The 15,131-nt window shown below is 47.0% G+C and overlaps 1 protein-coding gene across 1 annotated transcript in view; it reads left to right on the top strand.

Annotated features, from left to right (window-relative positions):
* The window catches only part of SCG5 (secretogranin V), a 57,569-nt gene continuing 42,438 nt past the window's right edge, over window positions 1-15,131 (top strand). The window contains exons 1-2 of the mRNA XM_024567804.4: window positions 1-119; window positions 1,546-1,771. Coding sequence (XP_024423572.1) covers window positions 1,558-1,771 — 214 coding nt within the window. The 5' untranslated portion in view covers window positions 1-119; window positions 1,546-1,557. The remainder of the gene's footprint in view (window positions 120-1,545; window positions 1,772-15,131) is intronic.

Raw genomic sequence — 15,131 nt, 5'->3', positions numbered from 1 at the left:
TGCTGGAGGAGGGGCCAGGGCGGAGCTAAGATGCGGAGGTGACGCACCAGAGACCAGGATCGCTGCTCCCGCCCGACCCCCAGCAAGGCCCACACCCGCAGCGGCCTCGCGGCCCCTTGGTGAGTCCGGTGCCAAAGCCGGCTCGACCTCCTGAGACCCAGCGGAGACGCGAGGGTTCTTCGGGATCGGGAGTCGGGAAGGGCGTTCTGAAGTCTCTGAGCTGGAGGCTGGGGGCAGACAAAGGATGGGTGCGGGGTTGGGAGGTTCGGCTATAGATAGGAGGGAAAGGGTACCACGGAGGAGATTGTGTAGCTCATCGGAGCAGAACTCCGCTGGCCCGGGATGTAAATGAAGCAGCGAGACCTCCTGCATTCGGGCGGAGGAGGGAAAGATGGAGAGGGCTGGTGCTGGCGCCGCCGCTGGCCTCCTCCGTCAGAAGTGCAGGCTTTGCCCTTTGGGGGACAAGGCTCTGTATCCAGGGGTGGCTAGAAAAGGCCTTTTTCTATAGAGAAAAAGGTATTAGGAGTTACGAGTATTTCAGTCTCAGGGAAGAACGTGCGTAGAAGAAAGGTCAGAAGCGTGGGCCAGCCCGAGGAAGCTGCGGAGCGTCGCTGCAGGAATGTCTGTCCCCTGTTCTGCAGGCGTCTGGCTTAGGCCGGTGACTCCCCGGACTAGTTTTCTCCCTCTCACCTGTCCGTCTTGCCTCTCATCACTCACTCCCCCGAATTCTAACCCCAGAACCGCAAGGTAACACTGCCAACATAGTGACAGCAACGTGGGCGCTCTGCCTGGCGTGGGTCTGACCTCCCGACGCGCATTCCCACGCACCTGTTCGCAACAATCCTGTAAGACACTTGCGTTTCTAATCCCCTTTTTGCAGACAGGAAGGCTGAGGCTTTTGCCCAAGATCACCCAGCCAGCAGTAGTGAGCGGGCAGGCCTCCTCTCCCCGCCCAGCCTGCAGGGCAGCCCAGAGCGGTGTGGGTTTTCAGTCCCCTCAGGATCTCAAATGCATTGATACCGGACGTCTGCTGAGCTGAAGTGTCTCTTCCGCCACTCTAACCCTTCTGTGATTCTTTACCTTTTGTGTCTCCCTAACTCCGTCCTGTGAGCCTTCCCCACCCTCCCATCCCGGCCTGGAGACTTAGGGAAACTCAGGATGTCGCTCTCCCTTCCTCAAAATTGAAGCCAGTTTTTGTTGTCGTCGTTGTTTGTTTTTGTAAGAAAGGCAGAGAGCGGCGGGGCTAGGGGTGATGTATACCTTCCAGGTTGCTGCAGAGAGGATAAAAACTGGCCGAGAGTTGCCCTTCCAGTCTGGTCTTCCCCCCAGTGAAAGGCCGGAAGGAATTGGCTCTCTCCAGCTGTTTTGTTATTTTTAACACCTTCCCACAGCAGGTGTCCTGGCTACAGTGGGTATTGAAGGCAAAAGCAAACCCCCAGGTGTGCCATCCCTTTTTGGGTGGTCCTCGAATTAGTCCATTGCGTGATTGCATCGTCGCAGTTGCCAACTGTGGCCCATCGATATAATTTGGTCTTACTTCTACAGGTGCTGTCCAGGATGGTCTGCACCATGGTATCTGGCCTAATGTTTTGGTTAACATTTGGGTGGACTGCAGCCTCTGCTTATAGTCCAAGAACCCCTGACCGGGTCTCCGAAACGGACATCCAGAGGCTGCTCCACGGCGTTATGGAGCAGCTGGGCATTGCCAGGCCACGGGTGGAGTACCCAGCTCACCAGGCCATGAACCTCGTGGGCCCACAGAGCATCGAAGGTATTTACCATGTTCTGCCACTTTAAAATTTCCACTAGTATTTAAAGTAATTAATACGTAGTGAAGAAAATCTACTTCCTCTCTCTGTTTTCCCTTTTGTCTTACCCTATGCAGTGTACACATCCTCATGAGCATGTAAGTCCTGTGAGAGTGGGGACCTTCTCTGTCTAAGTGGCAGCTGTGGTCCTAGCACCCAGCACAATGTCTGGTACTTTCCCGTTTATTGAGTGCATGCGGGAGAACCTAGTGTTATGTCTAAAGATCCGAACCGAGCCCCACATCTTCTCCCATACTGGTCTCTGGGAAAGTGTGTCCCCAGCTGTCTGTGTCTTTGAGTTTCTGGTGGCCAGGACTTGTCAAAGATCCTCAAAATGTAGACATACAGGATCTGATTTGATTCTTAGGGATGACTTCATATGAGAGCCAAAAGAACCAACAGAAATACTGACATTAAGAGTTTATGTAACTCTTAAAACTCATAAACTGTTGAAAAAATATTTTAAAATGTAAGAAATGTTACTTGACTTGTTTTCATGGGGCCAGACCATTTCCTCCCAGAAGTTTTCTCACTTCCTGTCGATGTGGTTGTAATACTTTAATTAAAAAGCAGCACTTTGGCCCTAGCTGCATGGCCCCGTTGGTTGGAGCATCGTCCTGTACACCAAAACTTTGCAGGTTCAGTCCCCAGTCAAGGCACATACGTAGGCCGTGGGGTTGATTCCTGGTCAGTGTTTGTGAGGGAAGCAACTGATCGGTGATTCTCTGTCTCTAGCTCTCTCTCTTTCCTTCTCTCTCCCTTCCGCTCCCTCTCCAATCAATGAACGTATTCTTTATCCTTGGGTGAGGATTTAAAAAAAAGCAGCACTTTGTTGTTTAATGATTTATCTGTAGAGAGAATCTGAATATAGATCTGAGGAGCTGGTGAGCAGCTGCTCTTTTGAGCAGGTCCCTTATTGCCACGCCTTGCTGCGTGTCCTCTCTGAATGGGAATGATCTCTTTCTCTGCTGAGGTGGAGCCCTAAGGCAGTAGCATGGTTAATGCAGATCAACTGTGGGGACCTTCAAGTGTTCACCCACAGGAGTGGGTCCTAAGGAAAAACGCAAATTCTTTCCCTAGGTTTTGTCAAAACACGCATGGTGGGGGGTGGTTAGGGGATAAATGGGAATAGAAAAAAATACAATTAAAAAAAATATGTAACCCCTCCCCCAACAAATGCCAATCCCTATGGATTGATGATACATAATGTTGCCTGAGTTTTTAACTTCCTAAAAATGCTCTCTGTCTTGGGATACTGTGAATGCCATGGATATTGTTCACCTATGATTCTTGTGTCTGGCTTGATGCCATAGTTTGAAGACATTGAGAAAAACTAACTCTGCAGGGTGATTGTCTATTTAGGATGAAATTTGATTTTAGGAATGGGTTAACATGGATGATTTGAGTCAGCAAGCATACCAGCCTAGCACAGGGCTTGAATCAGAGCAAATCAGACAGGGCCTCATGCCTTGTGGGGAGAATTTAAACCCTTCCTAGCTTCAAGCACACCTATCCAGCGCTTTGGAGACAGGAAATATCCGCCCATGTAATGCAGTAAGTGCTAGGTTAGTCACCCAGCTGTTGTCATGGAGAAGCTTTGGGAGTTTCTATTAATACCCGAGACCTGATTATCTGTGTGGAAAAGAAACAGCAGCTCCCTAACATCAGAAGCCCATGTTAATCTCGAGCCTCATTTTCTTCCCTGGATAGCCAACTATTTTCAGCCACTGTATGCCAGGCACTGTGCAGGAGACTGGGGCAGCTCTGCCCTAAGTATTCACTGTCAGGGGCTGGGACGAGGACAAGCATCACCATACATCATGGCAAGTGTTTTGGAGATGGACAGACAAGCTGCTGCCTTGGAAGCAAATAGAAGTAATTTATTCTGCTTGGGAGTGCTTGGGGTTGGCTGTAAGGAAATGCTTCTTTGAAGAAGCAACGTTTGACCCGGGTGTTGAAGTTTGAATAGGAATTCATCCAGAATGGCAAGTGAAAAGGCATGTAGGTTTGAACGAACATGGATTAGGACAACTCAGAATTAGAAATTGTTTCCATTATTACCCTTGGGGTAATGCGGGGTCACAGCCATGTTAGGTCTCCTCTAACAGTGTCTGCGCGAGAGATGAGTATCGGCTTGTGTTTTAGTTTTTCTGCTACTGTTACAAATTACCACAAATTTAGCAGCTTAACACGATAGCCATTTATTACCTTGTGGTTCCACCGGTCAGGAGTTGGGATGTGGGTTTGCCTGGCCGTCTCTGTCCAGAGTCCCAACAGGCTGAAGTCAAGGCATTGACCACAGGTGCAGCCTTGACTGAGGCTCATGGTCCTCTGCCGTCTTTGAGGTTGTCCGCAGAATTGTTTCTCACCGTTGTGGGACTGCGGTCCCCTTTTTCTTGCTATTAGCTGGGGTCCCCCTCAGCTCGAAGAGGCCACCCTGAAGTTGTAACCCGCATGGCGGCCCTCTCACATGTGGCAGAGGGAGACTATCCCTCAGTCTGCTAATTATAACATAATGGCATGACAGGAGTGACTGTCCATCACCTGTGCCGTGGAACAGGAGGCAGTATCCCATTTTATTCACAGGCTCCTCCCACAATCAAAGGCAGAGGGCTCTGCAGGCGTGTTCCCCAGGGGGCGGGCATCTGGGGGAGGTCACTGTATTTATTTATTTTTCATTTTTAAAATACCTTTTATGAGTTTATTTGAGCCCAACTGATGACATATGCTGGGAGCAAGATCTCAAGTGCTCCTTGGGGGTCACTCTAGAACTCTGCCTGTTAAGCTTGGGAGAGAGCTTAACGGACAAAATAGCCCACAGACTTGAGAGAGAAAAGGAAACAAAATAAAAAGGCTGGATGTTCTCAGCCCTGGACCTTGGCATTGACGCACTGGGGAGTCTAACAGTTATTTAAGTGAGTGGCATTGTCTCCACCAATCTGCTTATTTGCTTTGTCCCTGCTCATTCACCTGTGCTAGTTCCTAGGCTTCTGACAGATATATGGAGTATTCTGCATATCCCTTCCAGCATTTATTTTAGGATTTTATTGTAAAGGACTAAGTCAGAAGAGTTATTTGTCTTCTATTTTTTTTTAAGATTTTATTTATTTATAGAAAGGGGAAGGAAGGGAGAAAGAGAGGGAGTAAAACATCAGTGTGCGGCTATCTCCCATGCACCCCCCCACTGGGGACCCTGCCGGCACCCCAGGCATGTGCCCCAACCGGGACCCGGCCCAGCAACCCCTTGGTTCGCAGACCAGCACTCAGTCCACTGAGCCGCGCCGGCCAGGGCAGTTTTCTAATTTTCTTATAGAAAAGTACACACGATACATGTATTCCGGTGTGAATTTTAACACGCATTTAACATAGAGTCTTCCCAAAGATACTGGATTTAAATGCCAGATCCATTGTTTATTAGTGATGTGAGCTCAGGCAAATTGTTTAACTTCTCTAAGCTTCCATTTAGCTCGGAGGTAGGAGTTAGAGAAGTAAATAACATTTCAGCATGCTGTGAAACCATTTCTAAAGGAAGCATCATCATCACTTTCCATGACAGTCACTGGGTTCTGAGTTCCTTGCAGGCAGGGCTGTTCTTTGTCTAACCCATGGCACAGAGAAGACAATTTTCTCTTGCCTGTTCTGATCAATTAATTATATGATCCTGAGATTAATCTTGTTATTGAAGATGCATATTCGCTCTCAACTATAGTATTACAAACCCACCTTTTAGTCTAATATAGTAGCATATAAAGTGCCATTAGGTTTCTGGGGTCATATATCCATTAAAAACATTTCCTCTTTAGTTTCATATCCCTCCTTGTTACTGTATTATTTTTCTGCTCCCCTCACAGCAACCTTCGGACACATACTAATTGCATTTCCTCTCTCCCATTCTCCCCTAGTTTATTGTAGCCCACTGTTCCCACCACTCCTTTGTCAAGAAGTATTTCTTGAATGCCAGGCATGGTTTTAGGTACTGAGGAAATAACGTGAACCTCAGAGATTGGCAGGGCAGGGGAGACATAGGCCTTAAATAATCAAATAAGTAAAATATATAATAAGTCAACTGGTTATAAGTGCTATAAAAATAGAAAGCGAAGGAAGGCCCTGGAGGAGATGACTTCAAATAGGGCCAGGGGACTCCTCGCTGGGAAGGTAAGCAAAACCCAGAGAGGTGACAGTGTGCTGTGTTATGTATGACCCAGACATCCCAAGCAGAGGAAGCTGCAAGTGCAGAAGTGCTAGGACAGGAGCCAGGAGGCCAGCGTGGCTGGAGCCCAAAACTCAGGGGAGTAGAAGGAGGGGAAGCAGGTCAGGGCAGGAGGGGTGGGAGGAGGTTTGTGTAGGGGGGCAGGTCTCAGAGGGTCTTGCAGCCCTACGAAGCCATCAGCCTTCCTCTTAAAAGAACCACTGACTGGTGTATCACAGTATTCCTGCAGGGAGGGAGGGCTGGACTTGGGGAGATGAGTTAGGAGGACGTTACAACAATCCAGGTGAGAGATGTGCTAGCCTAATAGCTGGAGACGTGGTGAGACATGTCAGATTCTGGATATATTTTTCAGTTAAGCCACCAGGTTATGCTGGTGGGTTGGAGGTAGGAACTGAAAGAAAGAGAGGAGTCTGGGGTGACAGCAAGATTTTGGACTGAAGAACTAGAAAAGTGCAGTTTTCCACAAGAGGAGCAAACTGAGGATCTTCGGAGGCAAGTTCTCAAGTTCAGTTTTGCACATGTTAATCCCGAGATGCGTCTTAGACTCTTCTTGTGAAGGCCAACGACGCCCTGGCCCCACTCACCGATGCTCTGCCTTCAGTGCCTCACCTCTTAGCAGCAGTCAGCACACTCGACCATTTCCTGTTTAAAACCCTCTTCTTGCTTGGTTTTGGTGCCAAAATGTCAAGATACTCCAAGATGGCACACTTCTGGCTTTTCACCTTTTCCTTTACCCTTTAACCATTTCTTCCCGGTTTCATTTTTATTTGTGTCCCTGCTCCTTTAATGCAGCCTTTAATTGCCGAGTTCGCCAGGGCCTGGTGCTGTGTCCACTTCTTTGATTCTTCTAAATTCTCTAACCAGATGACCTCATTCATTCTCTTGCCAATTCTCAAGAAGCTGTTTCTTTTCTTATGACTCCAGTGTGTGTATTTTTGGGCCCCAACTTTCTTGTATCCCCATAGGCTAATGCAATCGCTAAACTGCCACATGTCAGCATCTCTCTACCACCACCTCCCTCAGCCTATGTGGGTCAGCCTTTTTCTGCATGAATGAGTGGTGCCACCGTCGACCTATATTCAAGGTAAAAAGAAAAAAAAAAACACCTAGATTTTCTGCATCACACATCATCCTCCGATTATAAGCAGTTTATTTATTTCTGTCCCTGCAATGCATCTGTCACTTGGCCTGTTTTCTCTTCTTTCCGGGTCTGCTTTCCACATTCTGGTTCAAGATCCATGCGCCTGCCAGGGACTTCGGAGACTGTCTCATCTTCCTGCCTCTACTCTTGGTTTCTTTAGGTTATTCTCTGCAGGGAAGGCACAGCTAAACTTTGAAAGTTTAAATCAGATCAGTATCACTCCCCTGATTAAGATTCAGTCGGTGGCTTTACATTGCACCTGGAGACAAACAGCACTTGTTGCCATAACCTACAAGGCCCCACAGCTCCCATGCACCCTCCCCCTTACCTGGCGTTCCCTCCAGCCCCTCAGTCACACCAGCCTCTTCCCGCCTCCAGGCTCTCGCGTCACCGGTTGCTTCCACTGCGTGGCTGTAACCTGCTCTGCAGGCCTCGGTCTCAGCGTCACCCAGGCAGGCCTGCCCTGACAGTTACCTGAGTGGCCCCCATTCTCTGTCACCATGTTTTTTAAGCTCTGTAGCACTTTGGGGGGATTTATAATTGCTTGTTTCCTCCCTTACTGTCTGTCTCCCCACTGAAATGTAAGCTCCATGAGCCTATGTCTATTTATTGTCTGCTCCATGCCCAGACACATAGTGGGCACTGTGGGGGAGGGAGAAGCTTTCCTGTACCCTCCTCAGTTCTTTCAGTTGGCCTAATAATTAAATCAACATGAAAGGGGGGGGAGGAGATAAAATTTACTGAGTATTTACTTCATGCCATTACTTCCTACAGACATTCTCATTTATTTACCACCAAGCAGTATCTATGGGCTAGAAATTACTATTTTCCAGCTGATAAAACCAAGAAATAAAGAGGTTGTGTGATATTCCCAAAGTCACACAAGTATAATGATTCTGAGAATTCAACCCAGACTTCTAGACCTCCAGACCCACACATCTCACAACTTCATGGCGCATGAGCAGCAGCAGACCTAAAACACATCCTGAAAGAGATAATCCAGATTTTCAGGGACTATTCCTGAAAAAAAAAAACAAGGTTCAGGAAGGATAGAATTATTTTAGAAAACCCTTCAAGGCTTTTGAAAGTGGTGGTCTCTTATGGAGTCATTGCACTTTCATTTTCTCAAAGAGATTTGATGGGTGAAGACAGAAAGGAAGTGAAGACAAAAGACGAGGCTGAAAACCCGGTTCTGAAGTCCCTCACTATATGCAGACCTAGACCCGCAAGTAAACCTGCGATTGTGGTGCGGTGGGAGAAGAACAAGCAAGTGGTGTGGAGGGTCCTAACTCAGGGCAACTATTTAAAAAATCGGTCAGTCAGCATGAGACAGACTGACAAGAGACAATAACCAAATTTACTTACATGTGTATGCATAGGAATCCCACAGATAAGAGAGGTTCGAAGACAGGGAAGTGAGGTGCCTGGGACACCCTGAGCAGAGGCCAAGGGAGGGTGCTGTGGAGCTTCCCAGGGTCACTGCAGGAGGATAGGAATGGCAGACGCGCAGCCATCAGCGGTTTGCTGCGTCACGTAGCTAGGCCAAACAGGTTGCCTCTGATAACCTCTTACTGTGGGCTAGGCCCCTAATTCCAGTTCTTCCAGATAGTTAAAGGGGGAGGGGCCAAAAGTTTCTCTTGAGTCCACAGGGTCTCTGTTGCCGCTGGCCCAAAATAATCTGCATCCTACAGAGGCACATCTTGAGTGACTCATTCGGAACCCGCACAGCACTCAGTAAATCTATGAATACTAAATATATGACATCTGGGGGAAATAAATATATCTGAAGGCAAATAAGAATGTGAACACTATTTGACATCTGGATCTGCAAAGACATTTTTTCTTTCAATTCAAGAAAAATAATCCATTTCTATTCTGCGTTTTAAAAAAATCTACCTAGAAGTTTTCGCCAAGAACTCAGTGATACATTCTTGTTTACTTTGTGACCCGTGTCACCATGGTGCAAGGTCTGTGCCCTTGCGCAGCTGCCTGTTGAGAAACTGGAAGGACGGTCTGCAGTTCTGGAACTGTGCCAGCAGGGGGCCAACCACACTGAAGGTGTATCACAGGATTCCTGCAACCTGGTAGTTAATTGCTCTAAGTGTTCACTGGGCAGGAAACATCTACGAAAAACATCCAGAGAGGCCTAGCGGTTATTTTTTACTTCTCCACTAGGCACTTTACACATGACTTGGTAAGGAGCATCTTTTAAATGTATAAATTCTTAGCCCAAAGAAAAAAGACCCCCAAAACAAAAACGCCCCACAAAGTCAAGACAAAACAGGGACTAACTTGTGTTATAGAGAAGAAACGTGTGCTTTGACAGAGAGGAAAACTGGGGTTGAGTCTTGGCCACACGATTACAAGCTGTGTGTGATCTTGGCAACTCTTCTGACCCGTAGTTTTCTCATCTGTAAGGTGGGGCTTCCAGCCCTCTCTCGCGAATACTGTAAGTGGGTGCCGTTAGTGACTGATTGCAGGCCTGCCTCCTCTCACTTTGGCGATTATCGACAGTACATTTTCCATCTGGAATGGCTTTCCCTGATGCCATTTGTGATTACCGATTCGGTGGGCCGCATGGGTCAGAGAGACTTCAGTGTGCCTTGTATTTCAGCCGTGCCAACTCCCCCCAAGCACACATTGCTCATTGGCCCCTATGACACAGCTAAGTGACTACTGGTTCTACGACCCCAGAAACAAGGAAAGCCACTGCTGTCCAAGAGAGCCATTTGCAAAGGGACAGAGACTCTTGGAAGTCAGAACTGGCTCCGCCAGCTGACACCACTGTTGGTCTTTGATGAATCCAATCTGAAAATGTGCTGTTTTCAGTGTTAAGAGCCTCAAGTAAACGAGGGTCTTCCCCTTAGAGCCACTGGTTCGCTTTCTTCACCATTCTAGGCCACCAGATATCTAGCTTTGTGATAACAGGAGGCATTAAGCCACTGTGACAGAAATTTATAAATATTGGCATTGCTGGTTCCAAATAATTGTAAATCTATACAGCCAGCTCTCTAAATCCTTGGGTTCCACATCCACAGAGTCTCCCATGGATTAAAAACATTTTTTCAGAATTGTTACATTGTTGCTGATGTGTGCTGTGTGGTCAGGCCTGTGATGGTTGTGTCTCTACTGAACATGTACAGACTTTTTTCTTGTCATTATTCCCTAAACGATACAATATAATAACTATTCATATAGCACTTGCATTGTATTAGTTACTAATACAGTTAGGCATTAAGTAATCTGGGGATGGTTTGAAGTATGTGGGATGATGTGCATGGGCTCTGTGCAAATACTACATTTTATGTAAGGGACTTGAGCATCCGCCGTGCAGACTGATACTCTATTGGCAAACATAAAAATACCAAAATCCTTTTTTATAACACTGACTTTTGGGATTCAATTACTTCACTTCAAAACCAGGAGAACCAAGATTATTTTCTTAATAAATACAAGCGGCGAAAGAGTGCTTTGTAAGATAAAGCTTAGTTGAAGAGTCAGATCCTAAGAAGCTTCTACTTAGCCAAGCTTTGGCCTTGGTAAAGGAGCTGCAGTGCTTCCACTCTACCACAGGGGGGCAACCGTTGCTTGAGAGACTGGTTTCTCTGGCTGGCCTCTCGCTGCAGTTGGAGGAAGGAGTGGGGCTGACTCTTGCTCCAGGTATTGTGACTAAAATCTATCTCTAGTTATCCCCATCCTGAGAAACCAGCAGAGCAGTGGGTTTGAGGGCTGTCTTTGAGTGGGCCACTCCAGCTTGGCCCACGTCCTTGGGGGTTCTGTTGAGCCCACCCTGAACTCAAATCCTGAAAAAAATGTCCCTGGATGATGGATGATTTCCAGTTTTCTTTCTTGGAAAGCTGCACAGATAACGATAAGAAATTGAAAAAGAATAGGGGGAGATGTTTTGGGGGAGGGGGCAGAAGAGGGTGACGAAAATGATGACTTATTTTTGCGTTGTGTTTAAGGTGCCCTGGGGCATCCAGGTGCCGGTGTCCAAAGGCCCTCGGCGGATTAGAACACAGCGGGGCTGTCTGGGGAAGGGAGCGATCTGTGGCCATCCCATGTTGGTGGTGGCTGATGCTGTAGGAACGGGTGAGGTGACCCTGGGTGAGTATCAGGCAGGGGAGCACAGCACCTAAGAAAAAGGCCTTAAAGACTCAGTACATAGGACCAGAGAGAAGAATCTGGACGGGAAAACGATCAAGACTGGGCATAATGAGAACCAGAAAGGTGACCTATAAAGAAAACAAGGGAAGAGCGTTTCAAGAGGGGGCAGTGGTCGCCATTGTCAAAGTCGGCAATGAGGTCACGTGAAATAAAACCGCTGGGTGTAGCAACACCGAAGTCACTGGGGCCGCGGACAGAACTAAGAGGCCACACTGCAGGGAAGGCAAGGTTTGCAAATCTGTTACCTGAGTCCTCCAGCGAAGGGGGAGGAGCCGATGTGGGCCGGGGCGGGGCGTGATACAGAGGGAGAAGGCTTTGTTTAGGTTTTGGTGTTGGAGAGAGTGAACTTTGTCTAAGTGCTAATTGGCAAGGCCCGGTGGAGAGGGAGAGTTGAAGAGGTGGGGTGAAGAGCAGATGAGTGAGCTGAGAAAGTTCCCGAGGAGTGGGGGGGGGGTGCAGGAATGAGAAACTGGAGCCCAGGTGGTGGCCCGGGTCTTTCCTCCGCTGGGGACAAAGGGAGAGGATGAGGCATGTTGGGATGCAGTCAAGTTCAGAGGTTTGGCCTTGCTATCGGTAGACACTCTGTGTCCTCTCAAGCCACCTCCTCAGAATTAAAACCAGAATGAAATGTCATCAGCCTCCCAAATCTCTGTTCTTTTGCATACATCTCATACACCTGAGCTATGTGTTTTTTGATATTTTACAATTTCAGACAAGACAGGTTTAACTTTCTATAATGTACTCTAACTGCTAGTTACGTGCTAATTATATTATAAACTTTTTATATTTATACTATATAATTCCTACATATTTTGTAAAGTGTAATCTCAGATCAAAAGATCTGGAGTGTCATCTTTGTCTTTCTTATTTACTTAATAGCAATATGTGTTTTTAGTAAGGCAAAAATCAAGAACAAAAATGCAAAATAATCTTAATAATCTTTGTGTGCATTTTCAATGACTTTGCAACAATGCAATATCAAAAATTAGTAGTTTTATTGCATGCACAAACTGTGAAGTAACGTGAACCCCTGCAAACTAACAATTTGTCAAGAATCACAATGTCCAAGTATTAAGCTCAGTTAGTAATTGTAAATAATGCTTAGTGCCTGTTAGCTGATAAGCAGAAATGGTTATCATCCTTGATCAGGACTGTTTTGAAATTATGTGAATATTGAATGATGTGAGATCTTCAGTTCATCTGTTACATAACATGTGACTGTCTTACAATTGCAAAGAGGTCCATGAAAACCGACACAGTTACTGAAATTAAGTTTACTGTATGACAACCGATAACCACCACACCAGGTATTGGCCGCTAGGACAGTCCTTGTGGACTGCTCATTTCCACGCAGGGGGGAGCCTGAGTGCGTCGGAGCCTCATGTGTCATCATGGAAGTCAGCAGAATCCAGGTGTGTTAGTCAGGGTTCTCCAGAGAAGCAACAGACTACACGTACATATCCATACCCACATCATATCCATATACCCTATACACTCATATACATATTTATACTTATAAATAAATCTTTCTCTATATACACATATATACATTAGTACACGTAGGCTGATATGAGTAAGACTGGAGATATACATACATACACATACACATAAAACAGTCACGAAGTCTGTCACTTCCAGGAGCGCAGGTACAAACTGGTGGGCGGAGCATCAGAGCCACCTGCCAGGACAGCGACATCCCTGCACTGATGTTTCAGGCTTGAGGAAACAGAGCCATGAATTATGTTAACATCCGATACGAGTTTGGGTATCTGGAAAATATCGTATGTATCTCTAAATATGGGCCTGCTGTCTGATGACTAGATACTGCTGTGTCATTTTCTTCTCTTGTCCCATGTCCTTTTGGAGAGAAAGGTTTAGTGGGATTTGAAATGTGCAAGCTATCGAAGATGCAGTCACGTAAAGTATGACTGCGGCTGTAAAGAAAGAGCCACACAGATGAGATTTACTTTAAGGTACTGCTCCACACGTTTGGGCGGGCTGGGAAATCTGAAATCTTGGGGCTACCCGGCTGGGCAGGCCCCTTGGCAGAGTTCATGTGACCTTGAGTCTGAGGGCGGAATCCCTTTCTCCTCAGGGACCTCGGCGTTTTCCCTTCAGGCCTTCAGGCCTGCAACTCGTTGGAGGAGGCTCACCCACATTCTGGGAGATCAGCTGCTTTGCTCAAAGTCGTCTTTTTTTTTTTTAATTTAATCTTTATTATATATGTATTTTTTCCTTTACCCTTTTAGTCCCCTATGCCCTCCTCCCCCCAGCAATCACCACACTGTTGTCCATGTCCATGGGTCCTTTTTCCTTTTTGCTCAATCCCTAAAGTCTTCTGATTTAAATGTTAATCACACCTAAAAACAATACCATCACAGCAACATCTAGACTGGGATTTGACCAAGCAACTGGGCACTATAACCCAGCCAAGCTGCCACATATAACTAACCATCACACCAGAGTGGATGAGGAACACAGGAACGCAGGCACCATCAAGCCACTATTTTCTAAGGAAAGTGTTTTTCACCCACATAAAGACCACACAGCCCTTCCGAATGCCTCTTTGTAGATTCTGGATCTCAGAGTGGCTTCCCACACAGTGCCTGCCATGTGATAGATGTGGGAAGAGAAGCTCAGAGGAGTGACTTACCCAGGGATGCAGCTAGCATCTGCCTGTGGGTTCAGAGCCCTGGTGTCTGTTCCATTTTGCACAACACAGCACGCTGCCTCTTAGGCTGCTTGGGGGCAGGGAGAGACGTGGACAGGGTCGATCTGAGACCAAATTGTGAAATAGGTTTCTCTCTAAGGGGGTTCCTCACTCCTGAGCTCATTGTTGATCCTTCTTTGAATCGCGGCTCATAGAGTCTTTGTGAATCAGCACTGAGGACGAAGCGCAGCTTGCCTTCCTCCCTGGACTGTGCAGACACAGTGTCCGCTTCGCTTTTTGTCATCAGCACCTGGACAGGCCCAGGCACACAACAGACACTCACTAAACATTCGCCTCAGTAACGTCGGCCCCTGAGGCCTCCGCCAGTGAGACAGTGTTATTTCCGTCAAGATCATCCAGCCTGTGATACAACCTGTAAGTACATTTGGGGCCTTTTGTTGTATTTTGTTCTTTTGTCTTACTTGATCGTCTAACTAAAAACATTTAGTTTTCAATTCCAGCTATAGACAGTATCACATTAGTTCCCGGTGTACAGCATGCTGATTAGGCATTTGTGTAACTGCTGAAGTGACCGCCCCAGTTGGTCCAGTGCCCATCTGACACCCTGCAGCCAGGGGTGCCAGCCTTTCAGTGTCTCTGGGCCACCCTGGAAGAGGAAGAGTTGTCTTGGGCCACACATTAAATTCACAAACACTAATGAAAACTGATGAGCAAAAAAAAGGTTCTAAGTAAATTTATGGTTTTGTGTTGGGCTGCATTCATAGCCGTCCTGGACCGTATGTGGGCCGCGGGTTGGACACCCCTGCACCTACATAGTTATTCCAATATTGTTGACTATATTCCCTACGCCATGCTTTCCTGGAGCATTTGAACCTTAATAATTCAAAACTCACTGGCCCTTCTTACAACTGCTCGCTCAGGACCTCAGCTCCCTGTGAAGCGCCCTGAGTGTTCCTGGCTTCCCCAGAGCACACTCCATGTATGATCCCGAATGTGATGAGTTGGTTGGCTCCCTTAGGACAGTTCCCCATTTCCCCCCTTGTTTTTTTCTGCTCCCGTTAGCTGAGTACCCCCTTGTCCTCCTTCCAGTAAGCTGTTGTAGCCCAGGAAGTTCTTCTTAAATTTTTTAAAAAT

Source organism: Desmodus rotundus, chromosome 7 (genome assembly GCF_022682495.2).
Source record: "Desmodus rotundus isolate HL8 chromosome 7, HLdesRot8A.1, whole genome shotgun sequence".
Taxonomy (NCBI): domain Eukaryota; kingdom Metazoa; phylum Chordata; class Mammalia; order Chiroptera; family Phyllostomidae; genus Desmodus; species Desmodus rotundus.
The sequence above is the reverse complement of the archived record's forward strand: the minus strand, read 5'-3'. Positions and strand labels throughout refer to the sequence as shown.